Consider the following 15,913-nt stretch of genomic DNA (forward strand, 5'->3'; position numbering starts at 1 on the left):
GATCAACGACTGCGCCGACATCCTCGCCCCTCTCGAGACCTCCACAACCAACCACACCAACAAGAAAGCCGCCTGGTTCACCGAAGAACTCCGGATATCCAAGCGCACATGTCGGAAGCTGGAGAAGAAATGGCTTCACGACCGAACACCAGACAGCCACACATCCCACAAGAACGCCACCCACAGACACCACCAACTCATCAGGACCCCCAAGAGGACCGCTTAGACAACAACGCACATAACACCAAAGAGCTCTTCAGCATCGTGAAAGAACTCTCCAACCCCAGCACCAACACCAACGACATCCCACTATCACAAGACCTGTGCGACTCCCTGGCCGCCTTCTTTCACCGCAAGATCACCGACATCCACGACAGCTCCACCACCCGCACCAGCCGCCTGACCGCCTGGTCCAACGTCAACGACGAAGGCACCATCAAAATCATGAACTCCATCCACTCCGGATCCCCATCTGACCCCTGCCCTCACCACGTCTTCAACAAAGCCAGCACAACCATCGCGCCCCACCTACGAAAAACAATCAACAGTTCCTTTGAGACAGCATCTTTCCCGGAAAGCTGGAAGCACGCCGAGGTCAGCGCCCTTCTGAAGAAGCCCAAAGCGGACCCCAAGGACCTCAAGAACTTCCGGCCCATCTCACTGCTCCCGTTCCCGGCAAAAGTGACAGAGAAGATTGTCAACAAACAGTTAACCCGCTACCTCAAAGACAACAACATCCTGGACCCCTCCCAATCCGGTTTCCACAGCACCGAGACCACCCTCATTGCCGCCACTGACGACATCAGGATCCTGATGGACAAGGGAGAAACAGCCGCCATCATTCTCCTGGACCTATCAGCAGCCTTTGACACAGTCTGCCACCGCACCCTATCAGCACGCCTCCATGACGCTGGAATTCAAGAGAAGGCCCTGGCCTGGACCACATCCTTCCTCTCCGGCAGAATCCAGAGGGTCCGCCTCCCTCCCTTCCACTCGAAACCCACCTATATCATCTGCGGCGTCCCACAGGGATCCTCCCTCAGCCCGACACTGTTTAATATCTACATGGCACTGCTCGCCCACGTCAACATAACCTCAACATCATCTCCTACGCCGACGACACCCAGCTGATCATATCCCTCACCGAAGACCCCCACACCGCCAAAGCCAACCTTCACAGAGGAATTAAGGCCGTAGCCGACTGGATGAGGGACAGCAGACTGAAGCTGAACTCAGACAAGACTGAGGTCCTCATTCTCGGACCAACCCCATCAGCCTGGGACGACTCTTGGTGGCCCACATCGGTAGACACACCCCTGGAACCCACAGACCACGCACGCAACCTGGGGGTCATCCTCGACTCCACCCTCTCCATGACCAGGCAAGTCAACGCCGTCTCTGCATCCTGCTTCAACACCCTCCGCATACTCCGCAGGATCTTCAAATGGATCCCTCCCGACACAAGGAAAACCGTCACCCAGGCCCTCATAACCAGCAGACTCGACTACGGGAACGCCCTCTACTCAGGAACAACAACCAAGCTCCTAAGACGACTCCAACGAATCCAAAACGCCTCGGCACGACTGATCCTCGCCATCCCCCGACGAAGCCACATCACACCCCACCTGAGAGGCCTGCACTGGCTCCCCGTCAACAAGAAGTTCACCTTCAAACTCCTCATCCACGCACACAAAGCCCTACACAACGCCGGACCCACATACCTAAACAACCGTCTCAGCTTCCACACCCCCACCCGAAACCTCCGCTCAGCCAACCTCGCCACAGTACCCCGTATCCGGAAAACCACCACCGCTGGCGGCAGATACTTCTCCTACCTCGCCGCCAGGACCTGGAACGCTCTCCCCACCAGCCTACGACAGACACAGGACCTGCTGGCCTTCAGAAGACTCCTCAAGACCTGGCTCTTCGATCAGTAGCGGCGCCCCCCCCCCCCCTGCCTTGAGACCCTCACAGGTATGTAGCGAGCTTTATAAATGCAGTGATTGGTTGATTGATAACTCAGCTTAACGCACTGGGGCTTGGCTTCAGATGGTTGGAATTCTTAAAGAACTGCTGGTTACTTGCAAGCGGCATCTTATAATGTGTATTATGAGGGTGTAACAAATGAATTTCAGCACAGTGAATGTTTAATATCTCCAGGTTTTATCGGTCTTTATTGAGATTGGTGATGAATTAAAGAAAAACGCGTAAATAATCTAAAAATCCACAAATACGTGTAGGAACCTGTCTGCAATAGACATACTACTGATCCAGATTTATCTGGACATATTAGAAATGGGCCTAATCTGCTTCGATTGACATCACAGGCAGGGAGCCCCCAGCGCCACCCGTGGCACCACGGGCCGGGGCACTCAGCAGATAAGGGGGCCTTGTTCTGCTTCACATCAGCATCTCTTGCAACGATATGTTGGGCACCACTGCCTCAAGGCCACTCGCTGGAAATTAGGCCATGATCTGCTTCGCAACAGCATCACTTGCAAGTACCACCCGTCCATGGCACCACTGTCCGTCCCACTCAGCAGACAAGGGGGCCAGGTTCCCGTGGCATCACTGCCCCAAGCCACTCAGCTGAACTGGGGCCTAGCACATGCCCCTGACCATCAGCTCCATCACACTCGTTAATGTTAATGTTAATATGGATTTGTTAAGCGCTCGTACGCCCGGGGGCCTCATGGCGCTGTAGGAAGGAACGTAGCGCGTCGGTCACAGTAGAAATGAGGCAGCTCAGCAGTGCGCCTGAGAGAAGAGCCAAGTTTTCAGAGAGTGTCTAAAGCTGAGGATATTGTCACTCAGTTTTAGTTGAAGGGGGAGAGAGTTCCAGAAGACAGCTGCAAGATGGTCAAAACAGCTGCCACCGAGGCGTTTCCTCTTGTAGGACGGGACAGTCAGAAGGGATTTGTGGGTGGACCGGAGATTACGGGAAGGGTTGTATCTCTTGAATAAGTCTCTAATGAATAGAGGGCCAGAGTCGTGCAGAGACTTGAATATAATGCACTTGGTTTTGAAAGCTACACGCTGTTCAACAGGCAGCCAGTGAAGCTGTTTCAGGCCGAGTCTAACAGACTGCCTCTTAGAGAGGTTCAAGAGAAGCCTGGCTGCCTGATTCTGAATCAACTGGAGGCGCTTTAGCTCTCCAGTTTGAAGCCCAAAATAGAGACTGTTGGAAAAATCTAATCTGGACAGGACCAGGGAGATGACGATCTGTGTGAGGGCAGCCGGAGAGAAGAAGGGGGGCTTGGGGGAGGGAGCTGACCGCAGGGAGGTCTCCTCCCCCGGGCTGTTTGGGAGGGTCACGAGGGGTTACTACGTAGGAAAGCACCAGAAGGTTCTGGATTTGGGCTGGCCTAGTAGGACTGGCCAGCCCAATTATAAACCTCCCTGTTCCCGCCCCCTAGCCACCATTTTAGGTTTGGTGACCTGGTGGCTAGGAGGGCTGTAGCTTTTTGTCAGGGTTTGGTTGTTGTGAGTTATTTCCTTAGGCCTTTTGTTCGGTTTATTATCTTATTATCTTTGGCAATGGAGGATGCCCGTGTGATCGAGGCGATGCGCCTGCTTGCTGAAGCAGGTCGCATGGATTTGGTGACAGGAGGTGGGCCGGCGCGTCCCCAGCGCCAGGCTTCGGCTGGCGTGGTCGCTGCGGTATTGGCGTGCTCGTCGCCGAAGAAGAGACGCCCGAGCCAGGTAAGCGATAGGGGCCGGTCCCGTACTAGGAAGCCGGCCCCTCAGCAGCTGACGCGTGTGTCTGCGGGGGAGGTGGGAGCTCCGGCATCGCGCGGCGCTTCTGTGGAGGGCGGGAGGGAGGCGTCTTTTGCTCCGGCTCTTCATGTGTGTGTGGCGGTGGAGGCGGGGGGAGTCCCGGGCATGTCTGGCGTTATGGTGGGGCAGACGCAGGTGTCGGGAGGCGCGCTGCTTCCCTCCTCAGTGGTGCGGGCGGGAGCACTGTCTTTCAATAAACCGTTGGGTTCTGTCCCTTCATCGTCAGGAAGGCGGGGAAGAGGGGGCCGGGGACGGAGCAAGAAGCGCTCCGCTTCGGACCCTCTGGTCGAGCGGCGCTTTCAGTCTGCAGAGGTAGTTTCTGCGCGTGGTGCGCGCAGAGGCTCCGTTCAGTTTATATTGCAAGGTGCGGATCAGGAGCGAGTTCAAATTGGTGCACGTGACGCTCAGTGGGTTGTCGAGGAGTCACAGTTTTTGAATGAGGCGGCACCTGGAATGTTTTTAACCCCTTCTAGGCAGTTGGTTTCTGTGAGACAGGCTGGAGAGCAGGGGGAGTCGAGCATGGTGTTACCTCATGTTGGGAGGGGCTCAGTGGGTCTGGCAACTTCTTCTGGGCAGGTGGTTTCTGGGCAGGGTGCAGATATTGGTATGGTGGATGTTGGGGGTAATGTTGGTAGCCCCTTATTATTTTCCACGCCTGGTTCTTCAGTGGGTGATGTTCTGTCTGTTGGGGGGGGGTTCTAAGGGTGAGGGGGAATGGGCCCAAATGGGCGAAGGAGGTTCGCTTTCTGGAGTGGCTTTGGGGCAGGAGGCTCCACGTTCAGGGGATTTTGGGTCTTCTGCTTTTCTGGGAGCGGATGACAGTCTTCAGAGGGAAGGCAGGAGTGTAGCAATGGGGGGGCCGCGTATCCTTTCATCCTGACCATAGTGTCCCACGATATGCTGTTGGTACAGGGTCAACAGTTCTTAGTTCTTCTGTGGTATTTAACACTGGAGGGCCTTGCACACCTGGTGCACTGAACGTGGGGGGTGTGGGCTCTCAGGGCACGATGTTGGAACATGGTAGGGGTTTTGGCCCTGTGAGTGGTGGGGTGGTACAAGGGCCCAGGGGTGCAGTTCCACTATTGACTGGTGATACCAGAGGCCCATATTTTATGTGTGGTTCCCCAGGGTGGGAGCATTTTGGTGCGGCAGGTCTCGCGCAGCGGAGTTGTCGGAAGGATGGTGCGGGCCACGAGTGGCGTTCTAGAGCTCCTATTCAGCCTTCTTGTTCTGCAGTAGCGATGGATAATTTAGATTACAGTGAGGATGAAGAGGTGGTAGGTGGCTCTCCGGTTAGGGAGGTGCCTTTGAGATCTAGTGTTCGAGGACGTTCTTTGGAGAGGGGTCAGATGTTGAGTGTGGATAGTACTTGGAGGGGGACAGAGCCTGGTTTGAATGTAGTTTGTAGGAACACTAGCACACCAGTCCAAACCTTTTCTTTTCAGGACAGGGATAGGTGCGGAGGTCCAGACTTGGCAGGGCGCGGTCCAGTCCACTTTCGCCAAGGGGAAGCAAGGAGAATGCCTAGCGCGGCCCTCTCTGTTCCACCGAGGGAGCCCGCCGCGGCCAGCACACGAGGGTCCGGCGTGACCCCGCTGGCCCCACCGAGTAGCAGGTATAGGTGTCCGACCTTACCGGCGGCTATGGAGCCGCAGAGTCAGCGCCAGGGGAGGTACGGGCGTGTACAGTCTGCTCCCCCTCATGGAATTGCTACAAAAAGTTTAACATGTAATATTGCTGATGCTGGGTTCGGTAAGACCCGTGGTGTAATGTTTCCAGATGAACCTGATTCAGTGGTTCTGGATTACGATGACGATAGTCCCGAAGAGGGAGAATTGAGGGACGTGGAAAGGGGGGTGCCCTCTCATGTTGTTCAAAGTATTTTTCAGGCTCCAGTGGTGCGAAAGCAAGTCAAGGAGAGACGAGAACGCGGCCCATCAGCTAGGGCGCCTCCAAGACGTGACACAGTGGTTTCAGCATCACAGGCGGAGCCGGAGAGAGTGGTCTCTTTGTTGCCAGGTGAGAAGATAGCTACACAGGCCAAACCACGTATGGTGTCTGTGGGCACAGGTGGGACTGAGACTGTGGGGGTGGGTGAGGGGCGGTTGGTAAAGGGACGTTATGTGAAAGACACCGCTGTGGGCACGGATGAAGTGCTGGACACTGCAGGTAAAGTTGACAATAGTACTGCTACAGAGGCCTCAGGTATTGCTAAAGAGCCAGTGGCAAGTAAAGAGTTGAAAATCAAAAAATTGCCCTATATGGGAGTCACAAAGCCTTTGGGGGCACATTTGATGTTGAGTACAAAGGAAAGAATTTGGAAGGGTGAATATGTGGAAATACTTAAGTTACTACACAGAGAAGTACGGTCCAAAGAAGGGTCCAAGGAAGAAGAATTTGAGTTGGCAAAACGACCTAGAGTTCCCCTAACCATTGAGAATTGGACAGCTGCCTTCCTAATATATGCAAGTGTATATTGTGAGAAATTCCCAGAGCGCAGCGTGTCCCTTTTTAAATACATGGATGTAATTCGCAAGGCGCAGCTTACTGGGGGGGGGGTTTGCTTGGTCTCAATATGATGAGGAGTTCAGGGCTAGAATGGCTTGGGATCCAGAGGCTAAGTGGGGGGAACTGGACACTGATTTATGGCAACATACTATGGGGTCGGCTTCGGGAGGTAAGACGATTTTTACTGCAAGTGGTCTCCCCATAATATACCGGCCCTTTCAGGGCAAGCCCACCAGGGGGGGGGTGGGCAGTGGCTCAACCACACAGCCTGCAGTCGGCACGTGCTGGGAGTTTAATAAGGGTTTCTGTACTAGGGAATACTGTAAATTCAGGCATGAGTGCTCAGGTTGTGGTAAGCGACACCCCTTGTCTAAATGCTGGGAGAACAAGCCAGCGGGGGATCATCAGGGGACTCAGTCAGGTGCAGGGGGTTCGGGGACGTCCCAACATTCTGCAGGAGGTAGGGGATTCAGAGGTAATCGGGGTTCTGGGTCCAAGGGCTCATACACCGGTTAGGTTGGAGAAGTTGCGCCTTGCCCTTCATGACTATGTTAATGCAGCTGCGAAACAAACATTGTTGGATGGTTTTGAATTTGGTTTCAAGTTAGGTTACACGGGTCCTAGACATAGAAGATGGTCTGCTAATCTGAAATCTGCATCTGAGCATGGCACAGTGGTACAAGACAAGTTGAATAAGGAAGTGCAGGAAGGGAGGATGGCTGGCCCTTTTCACGATTGGCCGATCCTTAATTTAATAATATCACCTATTGGAGTGGTCCCGAAGAAAGATCCAGGACAGTTCAGGCTTATACAACACTTATCGTGGCCGGAAGGGTCGTCGGTCAATGATTTTATTGATCCAGATGCTGTTTCGGTCTCTTACTCTTCAGTTGACGTCGCCATGTCACTTGTTGTGACCGCGGGCGCAGCTGCTGAGATGGCCAAGTGTGATATAAAGTCTGCTTTCCGGCTGCTGCCTGTCCATCCGGAAGACTGGTGTCTCCTGGGTATCCATTTTTCAGGAAAATGGTATGTGGACAAGGCTTTGCCGATGGGCTGCTCCATATCTTGTTCTCTTTTCGAGTGCTTCAGTACTTTTCTACAATGGTACTTTATTCATCAGTCTGGTCACTCACTGGTAACGCACTACCTCGATGACTTTTTCTTTGTCGGGTCCCCGGGCTCCGCGGAGTGCCAGTCTGCTCTGGACACTTTCCTAGGGCTCATGGAGGATCTGGGAGTTCCTTTGGCTCCCGAGAAAACTATGGGTCCTGACACAGTCTTGTCCTTTTTGGGGATTGAACTTGATTCGGTGGCAATGCGGGCTCGCTTGCCTGAGGACAAGAAAGTGAAGATGCTGGATTTGCTGGACGATATGTTAGCAAAACGGAAAGTGTTGGTGAAAGATGTTCAGGTGTTACTAGGCCATCTCAACTTTGCTTGTAGGGTCGTGAGAGCAGGAAGGCCTTTTTGTCGTAGATTAGGCAGGGCTCTTGCTGGTCAACATTTGCCTCACCATAGGGTTCGATTGTCTGCTGGAGTTAAGGAGGATTTGAGAATGTGGAGATTTTTTCTTTCTTCCTTTAATGGTGTTCCTTTGCTCAGGGACGTTGACTTTCAATGGGATGTGCAAATGTTTTCGGATGCAGCTGGCAGTGATGGTTTTGGTCTGTACTGGAATGGAAGATGGTGTGCGGAACGTTGGCCGGATGAGTGGTTGAATGGTGGTCGCAGCATTACCTTTTTAGAGCTTTTTCCTTTGCTGGTGGCTTTGACACTGTGGGGAGAGGTCTTGGCACATAAGAAAGTGCTTTTTCGTGTGGACAACATGGCTGTGGTGGAAATTGTTAACCGACAGTCTGCCTGGGACGAACAGGTCTTGAAGCTCATGAGAGTGTTTGTGCTGGGTTGTTTGAAATACGACATTCACTTTCGTGCTTTGCACATTCCTGGGGTGGACAATGACATTGCGGATGCTCTGTCTCGTTCACAGTGGGGCAGATTCCGTGGACTGGCGAGGGAGGCAGACCCAGCACCGACACCGATGCCGATTCATCTGTGGCACGTAGGCAACGTCGGGTCTTACAACTGGTGGTAGGTTCTTTGTCTGTGTCTACGCGTTCTGCTTATTCTCTGGCCTGGAGGGAATTTCTGGAGTCTGGCGCCTGTAGGCGTGAGGAGGTTTGGCGTCGTTCAGAGGATGTAGTGAATTTCATTTTGGACCTCATGGACAAAGGGCTTACTAAGGTGACTATTGCCGGTAAATTAGCGGGGATAGCATTTATGGGCAAGTTGTTATGGGGTTATCCTCCGTCGGCAGGGGAGATTGGCAGGAGAATGCTCGAGGGTTGGGCCAGAGAACAGGGGCACACCAGTAGACTTAGGGCTCCTTTATCTTGGCAGATCCTGGCTCGATTAATAACTGTTCTCCCTGGGGTTTGTTCAGATGACTTTGAGTCATGCGTATTTTCCATGTTAATGGCCTTCATGTTTTTTGGAGCTTTTAGGGTTTCAGAGTTGTTGGGTTCGAAATGCAAGTGCGGCCTATTTTGGCGGGATGTTTTCTGTTCTGATGAGGGGGTGCACATCTGGTTAGCCAGCTCTAAAACTGATCAGACTAAGAAGGGAAAGGGTGTGTGGTTGCAAGCGCGTGCTCCCAGGATTACTTGCCGTTTGCTGCTGGCGCGGCGCTGGCGTTCTTTGTGCGGGGGTGGTGATGATGCTCTAGTCTTTCAACATATTGATGGCACCCTGGTTACAGCATACCAATTACGCATGGTTATGCGCAAAGCTTTGGAACACCTGGGTTTAGATGGGAGCTTATATGGGACACATTCCTTCCGGATTGGGGCTGCAACTGAGGCTTTTAACAGAGGTTGGACTCAAAGGGATATCATGAGGCTGGGGCGTTGGTCTTCAAACTGCTTTCAGCGCTACGTGAGAAGTCAGGCGGAGGAGGCGCATGCGTCATCTTCCTTCCCAGGAGCTCTAACTCTGTTTTCTTTTATAGGTTCTGTTGCTGGGCCTCGTTCTCCGGTGGTGACGGTCTGGATAGTTGGGCATTCCTTCGTGAAGTGGGCCCGAGTCCAGGCAGCACAGAGTTATTTTGGAGAACTTCTAGGTTTTAACGCTAGTATGTTCAATGTGGTTTGGAAGGGGAAAGGTGGGATGCTCTGGAGAGAGTTAATCCCTTGTCTTAACAACAATATGGTGGGTGGGCTGTGTCCTGATATTCTGGTCATCCATCTGGGGGAAAATGATCTTTGTGCTACCAAAGGTTTGGTGTTACTTCGAGCTATTAAGAAGGATTTGGGCCTTATCAAAGAACTTTGGGCTGGGTGCCATGTCTATTGGACTGAATTAATACCACGTAGGATTTGGAGAGGAGCGGTCAACCCCAAGGCGGTTGACAGGGCTCGGAAGAAAGTGAACTCAGAGGTTTCGCGCTGCTGCCGTGGTCTTGGTTTTAGCAGGATTTCGCATAGGGAAATTAAGTTTGAGACTGTGGAATTCTTCAGAGATGATGGTGTTCACCTGTCCAGAGTGGGTATGGACCTATACTTGTTGGAATTACGCGAGGTTTTGGCGCGTTCGCTAGCTATGCACCGTTAAGGTTGGTTCGGTTTCTGTTTTTCGTTTTCCGGTGGGGGGGGGCAGAAAGGGAGGTGGTGTAGTTTCTCTCCCCCTCCTACCTTTCTGGGTGGCTGGGTTTTTGGTTGCCCCGGTGCTGTTTATGGTAGATTGTTTGATGAGTATTGGATTGATTATTTGATTGACAGGTTCAGGGGAAGCTGGTCATTGTTTGATCGTTCAGGTTTTGGGGGGTATTGGCAGGAGTGAAGGCTCAGGCAGGGTTTATGGTTAAAGAGGGCCTGGCTTTCAATATGTGATTGGGGTTTTGATGAAGAAGGGGTTAAATGATGACGTAATGATTGAATTAATGACGTAATGTTTATTGATGATGTTATGTTATAATGTTATTGTAATGTTGTTATGCTGTATTGTTGGGTGGGGGAGGGGTCAAAGAATTTTAAGGGAGGGGGTGGGGGGCGGGGTTTGTAGTTAATTATTTATTTAGTGAGAGTTAGTTTTGTAAGGCGTTGCCAAGGTTTTATAATTGTAATGTGCACCTGTTTCCTAATAAAGCGGCCTTTTCCACACTCAAAACAATTCTGGTCTAAGTTTCTCTCACCCCTCGCCCTCCCTCCCAAGGGGGGCTTGGGGGAGGGAGCTGACCGCAGGGGGGAGGTCTCCTCCCCCGGGCTGTTTGGGAGGGTCACGAGGGGTTACTACGTAGGAAAGCACCAGAAGGTTCTGGATTTGGGCTGGCCTAGTAGGACTGGCCAGCCCAATTATAAACCTCCCTGTTCCCGCCCCCTAGCCACCATTTTAGGTTTGGTGACCTGGTGGCTAGGAGGGCTGTAGCTTTTTGTCCCGCCCTCCCTCCCTTTTTATTATTATTATCTTTCATCTTGGGTTTTTTCTTCTCCCGGATTTTTGTCTTTTTGAATTTTTTCTCTCCTTATTGCTAATTTGTTAAAGGCTGTTTTTTCTTGGATATAGGTGTGCAGGGGGTTTTTTCTTGTACTTTGTATTGTCGCTAGGAACAGGTGCTGGCGGGGTTTTTGGTTGCCCCGGTGCTGTTTATGGTAGATTGTTTGATGAGTATTGGATTGATTATTTGATTGACAGGTTCAGGGGAAGCTGGTCATTGTTTGATCGTTCAGGTTTTGGGGGTATTGGCAGGAGTGAAGGGTCAGGCAGGGTTTATGGTTAAAGAGGGCCTGGCTTTCAATATGTGATTGGGGTTTTGATGAAGAAGGGGTTAAATGATGACGTAATGATTGAATTAATGACGTAATGTTTATTGATGATGTTATGTTATAATGTTATTGTAATGTTGTTATGCTGTATTGTTGGGTGGGGGAGGGGTCAAAGAATTTTAGGGGAGGGGGTGGGGGGCGGGGTTTGTAGTTAATTATTTATTTAGTGAGAGTTAGTTTTGTAAGGCGTTGCCAAGGTTTTATAATTGTAATGTGCACCTGTTTCCTAATAAAGCGGCCTTTTCCACACTCAAAACAATTCTGGTCTAAGTTTCTCTCACCCCTCGCCCTCCCTCCCAAGCAGGCAATTTTCTTAATTTTCTTCAGCTGGAAAAAGCTAGATGACACAACTGCTCCTACCTGTTTTTTTAAGGAGAGGTCCTCACTGATAAAGATTCCCAGGCTCTTAACTGAGGATGACTTAGAAGGAGGGGCTCCCATGCTAGAAGGCCAAAAGCTGGGGTTCCAACTAAGTGCACTCTGTCCAGGCAAGACCAGTTCGGTCTTGCCTGGGTTAAGCTTCAGATGATTGCAGTTCATCCAACTCAGGATGTGGGACATGGTGTTTTGGAATTCTGCCACTGAGTCCTTGGTGTTTAAAGGGAAGATGAGCTGGTGTATGGTTAGGACACACCAGGTGTGTCACAACTTCACAGCCATCATCCTCAACGCAGGATCTCTGCTCTCACTTCACCATGTGACCCTACAGCCCAGGAGTGCAGAAACCGAACCAAACACCTACATCCATAGATGCACTAGCATCATGGGGTACCAGAGCCTAACAATTTCCAACCAAGTAAGGCCCTTCAGTGGCAAGATTTGTTAAAAATTATAAAAAACGTATTGATCATAGAAAGGACTAGTCTGGCATTAAATTGAAGAGTTGGTTTATGCATGGCTGCTAGCGCCTTCCTATAAAAAGTTGGGCCACTTTTGCCTGCTTCTGGCGACAGTGCCACTCCAGACACCAACTGTAGGCGCTTCCATGTTCCCTTCCTCAATGTGCCACTTTCATGGCCAGCACAAGCACTGTCACCAATGTGAAAACCCACTAGGCGCTATATCCGTGCTTACGCATAATCATAGCCCCTCTCCACCCCAACAACCACTTCCAATCAATGAAGGGGCCATAGGACCCCATGAGCAGCACTCATTCGTGCGCCCCCATTCACTGTGTTCAGTCAGGAGCTGATCTTGCGTGCAAACCTGAGATGTACTGTGCGCACAGTGGCGGTGCACATGAAGAGTTCCTCTGCAGTACACACAGGTCGCGTGTGCAAGTTCGATTCCCGAAGCCGTCTCTCATTCTCAAGTACAAACTGGATACAAGTAACAACGGCTCCTGAGAAAAATTCGGTTGAAGTGGTCCTTGAAAAGCCGTGTCCAAACTGCCCAGGGCCGGAAGGCCCTCACTTGAGAGGTGAGTCAAGAAACCCAAGCTCACACTACAGGACTCTTGGCGCAGGGAGTGGGAAGATGTGCACAGCCGGGGAAAGGGATCGCCTGTGCAGGTGACACTTTTCTTTTGTAAAGGAATACCTGCTGGCGTCGTATCCCCTCGCTGTCCCACCCCAAGCTGCACAGCACATCCCACATGCTTAGGTGAAATCCCTGCCTTCAGGTGAGGATATCACCTCGATGCCAGCCCGACTCAAAGAAAATAAAAGGTGCGGGGCAGGGTCCAGGAGGGTTGCAGAAACCTTGTACCGGCCGGCTGGCTCAGGCTGTCTGGGCCTCTCAGAAGTGGTAATTAAAATCAAATTCTCTGATGCTAAAGCATCCGATGATTAAAAACGCTTCGATGTGCAGCCTTAGTAAAAATGAAACTGTTTGCATACTTTTGATATTGTAGTGAATGTAAGCAGCCCGGGTTGAAGGCGAAGGTTTGGGGATTGCTGTAGATGTGAGACTGGTAGGGTGACCAGACATCCCGGGGTTGCCTGGACTGTCTCGGTTTTTGAAGGACTGTCCCGGCAACTCATCCCGACACTCATCTAAAAGAAAGAAATGTCCCGGATTTTATGGTTTACATCTTTTTATTGATTTTGAAGATGCATAGGTTAACATTAGCCGCCACCTACATCCCATGGCCGGTGGGGAGCAATAAAGAAGAGTTATTCAAGGGATAATTAAGGAAAAGGAGCAAGAAACGCATATATAAGAGAAGACAAGTTGAGAATTCCGGTGTCTAAAAAGGGTTGCTGAGTACACCTTGCTAACTGGTAACCACAGGGGTGTTATTCCCATGTCTGGGGTAGGTCGCTTGGTTGGGATTTTGTGGTGGGGAGTCGGAGAACTCTGAGGTATCTTGGGCAAGTGAGTTCCATAAATTCGGAGGAAAGAAATTCGAAAGTGGTACCTCATGTTTTATCGAACCTGGGTAGTGCGCAGGCCAGACAAGCTGTACTCTGTTCCATGCCCACATTCTCCCAAACCTTGTACAGCCAGTCTAATTTAGTCGGTACCTCTTCAGTTCCCAACGAGACAATAGCACCTGTTTAGCAGCTCCCAATGTTAAAGTGATGGCTCTTCCCCTACGTGACTTACGAGGGTAGGTAAGGGGATTTGGCAGTACCAGCAGGGTGTAACTGGGAAATTTGGGTATTTCGGTGTGATGGATGGAGTCGATGTCCTGGAGGACTGTGTTCCAATAAGCCTGTATTTTCTGGCACTGCCAGGGAATATGGGTGAGTGTGCCCGCCTGCCCACAGTTACGCCAGCATAAATCGATTCTACTGGGTTTCCATTTTGCAATTCTATCCGGAGTATAGTACCAGTAGTGTGCTATCTTTAAAAAATGTGCTTTTCCCGCAGTGCTACAGGAAGAGGCTCTGGCCCTGTGAATTCTATCCTGCCATTCTTTAAGGGAAAATTCACGTTCCAACTCCGATTCCCACCTACGCTGCACTGGGGTCTTAACGCTATGTTTGGGCTTATTAAAAAAAGAGTAGATATCTGAAAGCAGGCGCTTATCTGATGTGCTGTGATGTACCATAGTTCAAATTTTGTGACGGAGCGGCTAGCATGGGGTTGCAACTGAGGTAGTGTTACCCAGTGTCCGATTGCTAAACATTGCCAATAGGTGTCATGGGGAATTCCGAAACCTGATACCAGTTCGGGAAAATCCATAATCCCCATCTCATCCAATAAGTCACCTATCCTTTTACAGTTGGCTCCTTGCCATTTCAGATACCTGTTCCCTTCCATCGCTGGGTGGGCTGTCCGGGTTGCCAATGAAAGGGGTCTGCTGGGAAATGGGGCTTGAAAGGCCACTGGTCTCCTATACTCTGTCCCTCGCCCCAAAGGTCGCCTTCCGTACCGGCGATATATAAGCTCCAGCTGGCCTATGCCGTTTAGGAAGCAAGGGGACCTTCCATATGTGCATCCGTGCAATTGCGCGATCAATGAAACAACAATGCTTTTCAGACTCTAGTTTATATACCGTAGGTGCGCTGCTTGAAAATATTTCTCTAAGTGTGGAACTCCAAGTCCCCCACCTGTCTGAATCAGAAATGTTTCATGTCGTGCCATCCGGGCCCTTTTCCCTTCCCATATAAAGTGTCCAATTAGGTGTTGCAATTGCGCCAATATTCAGAGTAGATGGCATAGGGGTAGCGTCTGCATCACATGAAGTATGCGAGGCAGAAGAGTCATTTTAACGACTGACAGCCTGCCCAACCATGAGATGGTGTGCTTCTTCCAAATAAGTAACTCACGCTAGGTTGCATCCAGCAAGGCTGAATAGTTGGCCTTGACTGTCTTTCCCGTCGTGGGAAATGTATACAGTCCTAAATATGAAACACCCCCTTGTGTCCACGTGACTGGGAATTTCTGCCTCAGTTGCTCCTGCTAAGCTCGGGGAAGTGTAAGGCCGAGAACCAGTGTTTTTTGTAGGTTGATTTTGAAGCCTACGACCCCACTAAATGTTGCGAATTCTTCTAATAAGGGGGAAAGGGAGAGTGCCTGTTGTTTGAGGAATACCACTACATCGTCCGCATACAGTGATATTTTGTGCTCGCTGTCACCCATTTGAATCCCAGTGATTGTCTGGAGTTGTCGGACCCTGTTGGCAAATGACTCCATATAGTGCACGAAAAGCAAGGGGGAGAGCGGGCACCACTGGGGAGTCCCTCTCCCTATCACAACCGGCTGGGAAGATATCCCATTCACTCTGAATCCCGCTACTGGTGCATTGGATATGCGAAACACTATAAAACTTTATTCAATCTATACTATACGCCGGAAAAATTATTCTCTTGGGGGAAAGCGGCAGATAGCAATTGTCCCAGATGTGGAAATGGCCCAGCTGATATCATACACATGTTCTATGGCTGCGAAAAACTAAAAAGCATTAAAACTGAAATAGAGCGGTTTTTAGAGGGGCTGCTTGATGTCAAAATTAATCTATCCCCAACCCTGATAATAACTGGATGCGATGTAAAACTAAATATGTGTACTGAGGCCGAAGCTTTAGTTTTTATCTCTGTAGCAATCCTTAGGATTTTAATTAGTGCAGCTTGGAAGGATATAGAAGCACCTACGTTTCAAATGTGGATGTGTAGAATGTTGGGTATCCATAATATTGAGGAAGCACTATATGAATTAAAGGGAGCAAAGATAAGGGAAATGGGTATGCGACTTTGGGCCCCAGTAGCTGCCTGGAGGGCAGCAAGAGTGTAAAATGAATGACTCATTGGTATTGTAGCTATTTAACGTGTCTATTATCCTTTTTATTGATGGTATATTTCTATGTATGTATGTATGTATTTGTGAATTTGTAATTTACTGGTATGAACTCTCAATAA

At 50.5% G+C, this 15,913-nt stretch overlaps 1 protein-coding gene across 1 annotated transcript; it reads left to right on the plus strand.

The window, feature by feature from the left end:
* Nucleotides 1–4,569: 4,569 nt before the first annotated feature.
* On the plus strand, nucleotides 4,570–10,148 carry LOC144824740 (uncharacterized). The gene is made up of 2 exons (XM_078683750.1): nucleotides 4,570–5,796; nucleotides 9,296–10,148. Exons 1-2 carry the CDS (start codon nucleotides 4,785–4,787, stop codon nucleotides 9,895–9,897), a joined length of 1,614 nt encoding a protein of 537 aa, XP_078539876.1. The 5' UTR covers nucleotides 4,570–4,784; the 3' UTR covers nucleotides 9,898–10,148.
* The last annotated feature ends 5,765 nt before the right edge of the window (nucleotides 10,149–15,913 follow it).

The sequence above is a fragment of the Lissotriton helveticus genome, chromosome 3_1 (genome assembly GCF_964261635.1).
Source record: "Lissotriton helveticus chromosome 3_1, aLisHel1.1, whole genome shotgun sequence".
NCBI lineage: Eukaryota > Metazoa > Chordata > Amphibia > Caudata > Salamandridae > Lissotriton > Lissotriton helveticus.

What these genes read in the sequence shown, in the direction of transcription:
- LOC144824740 (XM_078683750.1), top strand. Translation starts at nt 4,785, where the DNA reads ATGTTGGAACATGGTAGGGGTTTTGGCCCTGTGAGTGGTGGGGTGGTA. An exon ending in AGTGGTCTCTTTGTTGCCAG is followed by an intron (nt 5,797 to 9,295) that starts GTGAGAAGATAG and finishes TTTCTTTTATAG; the next exon opens with GTTCTGTTGCTGGGCCTCGT.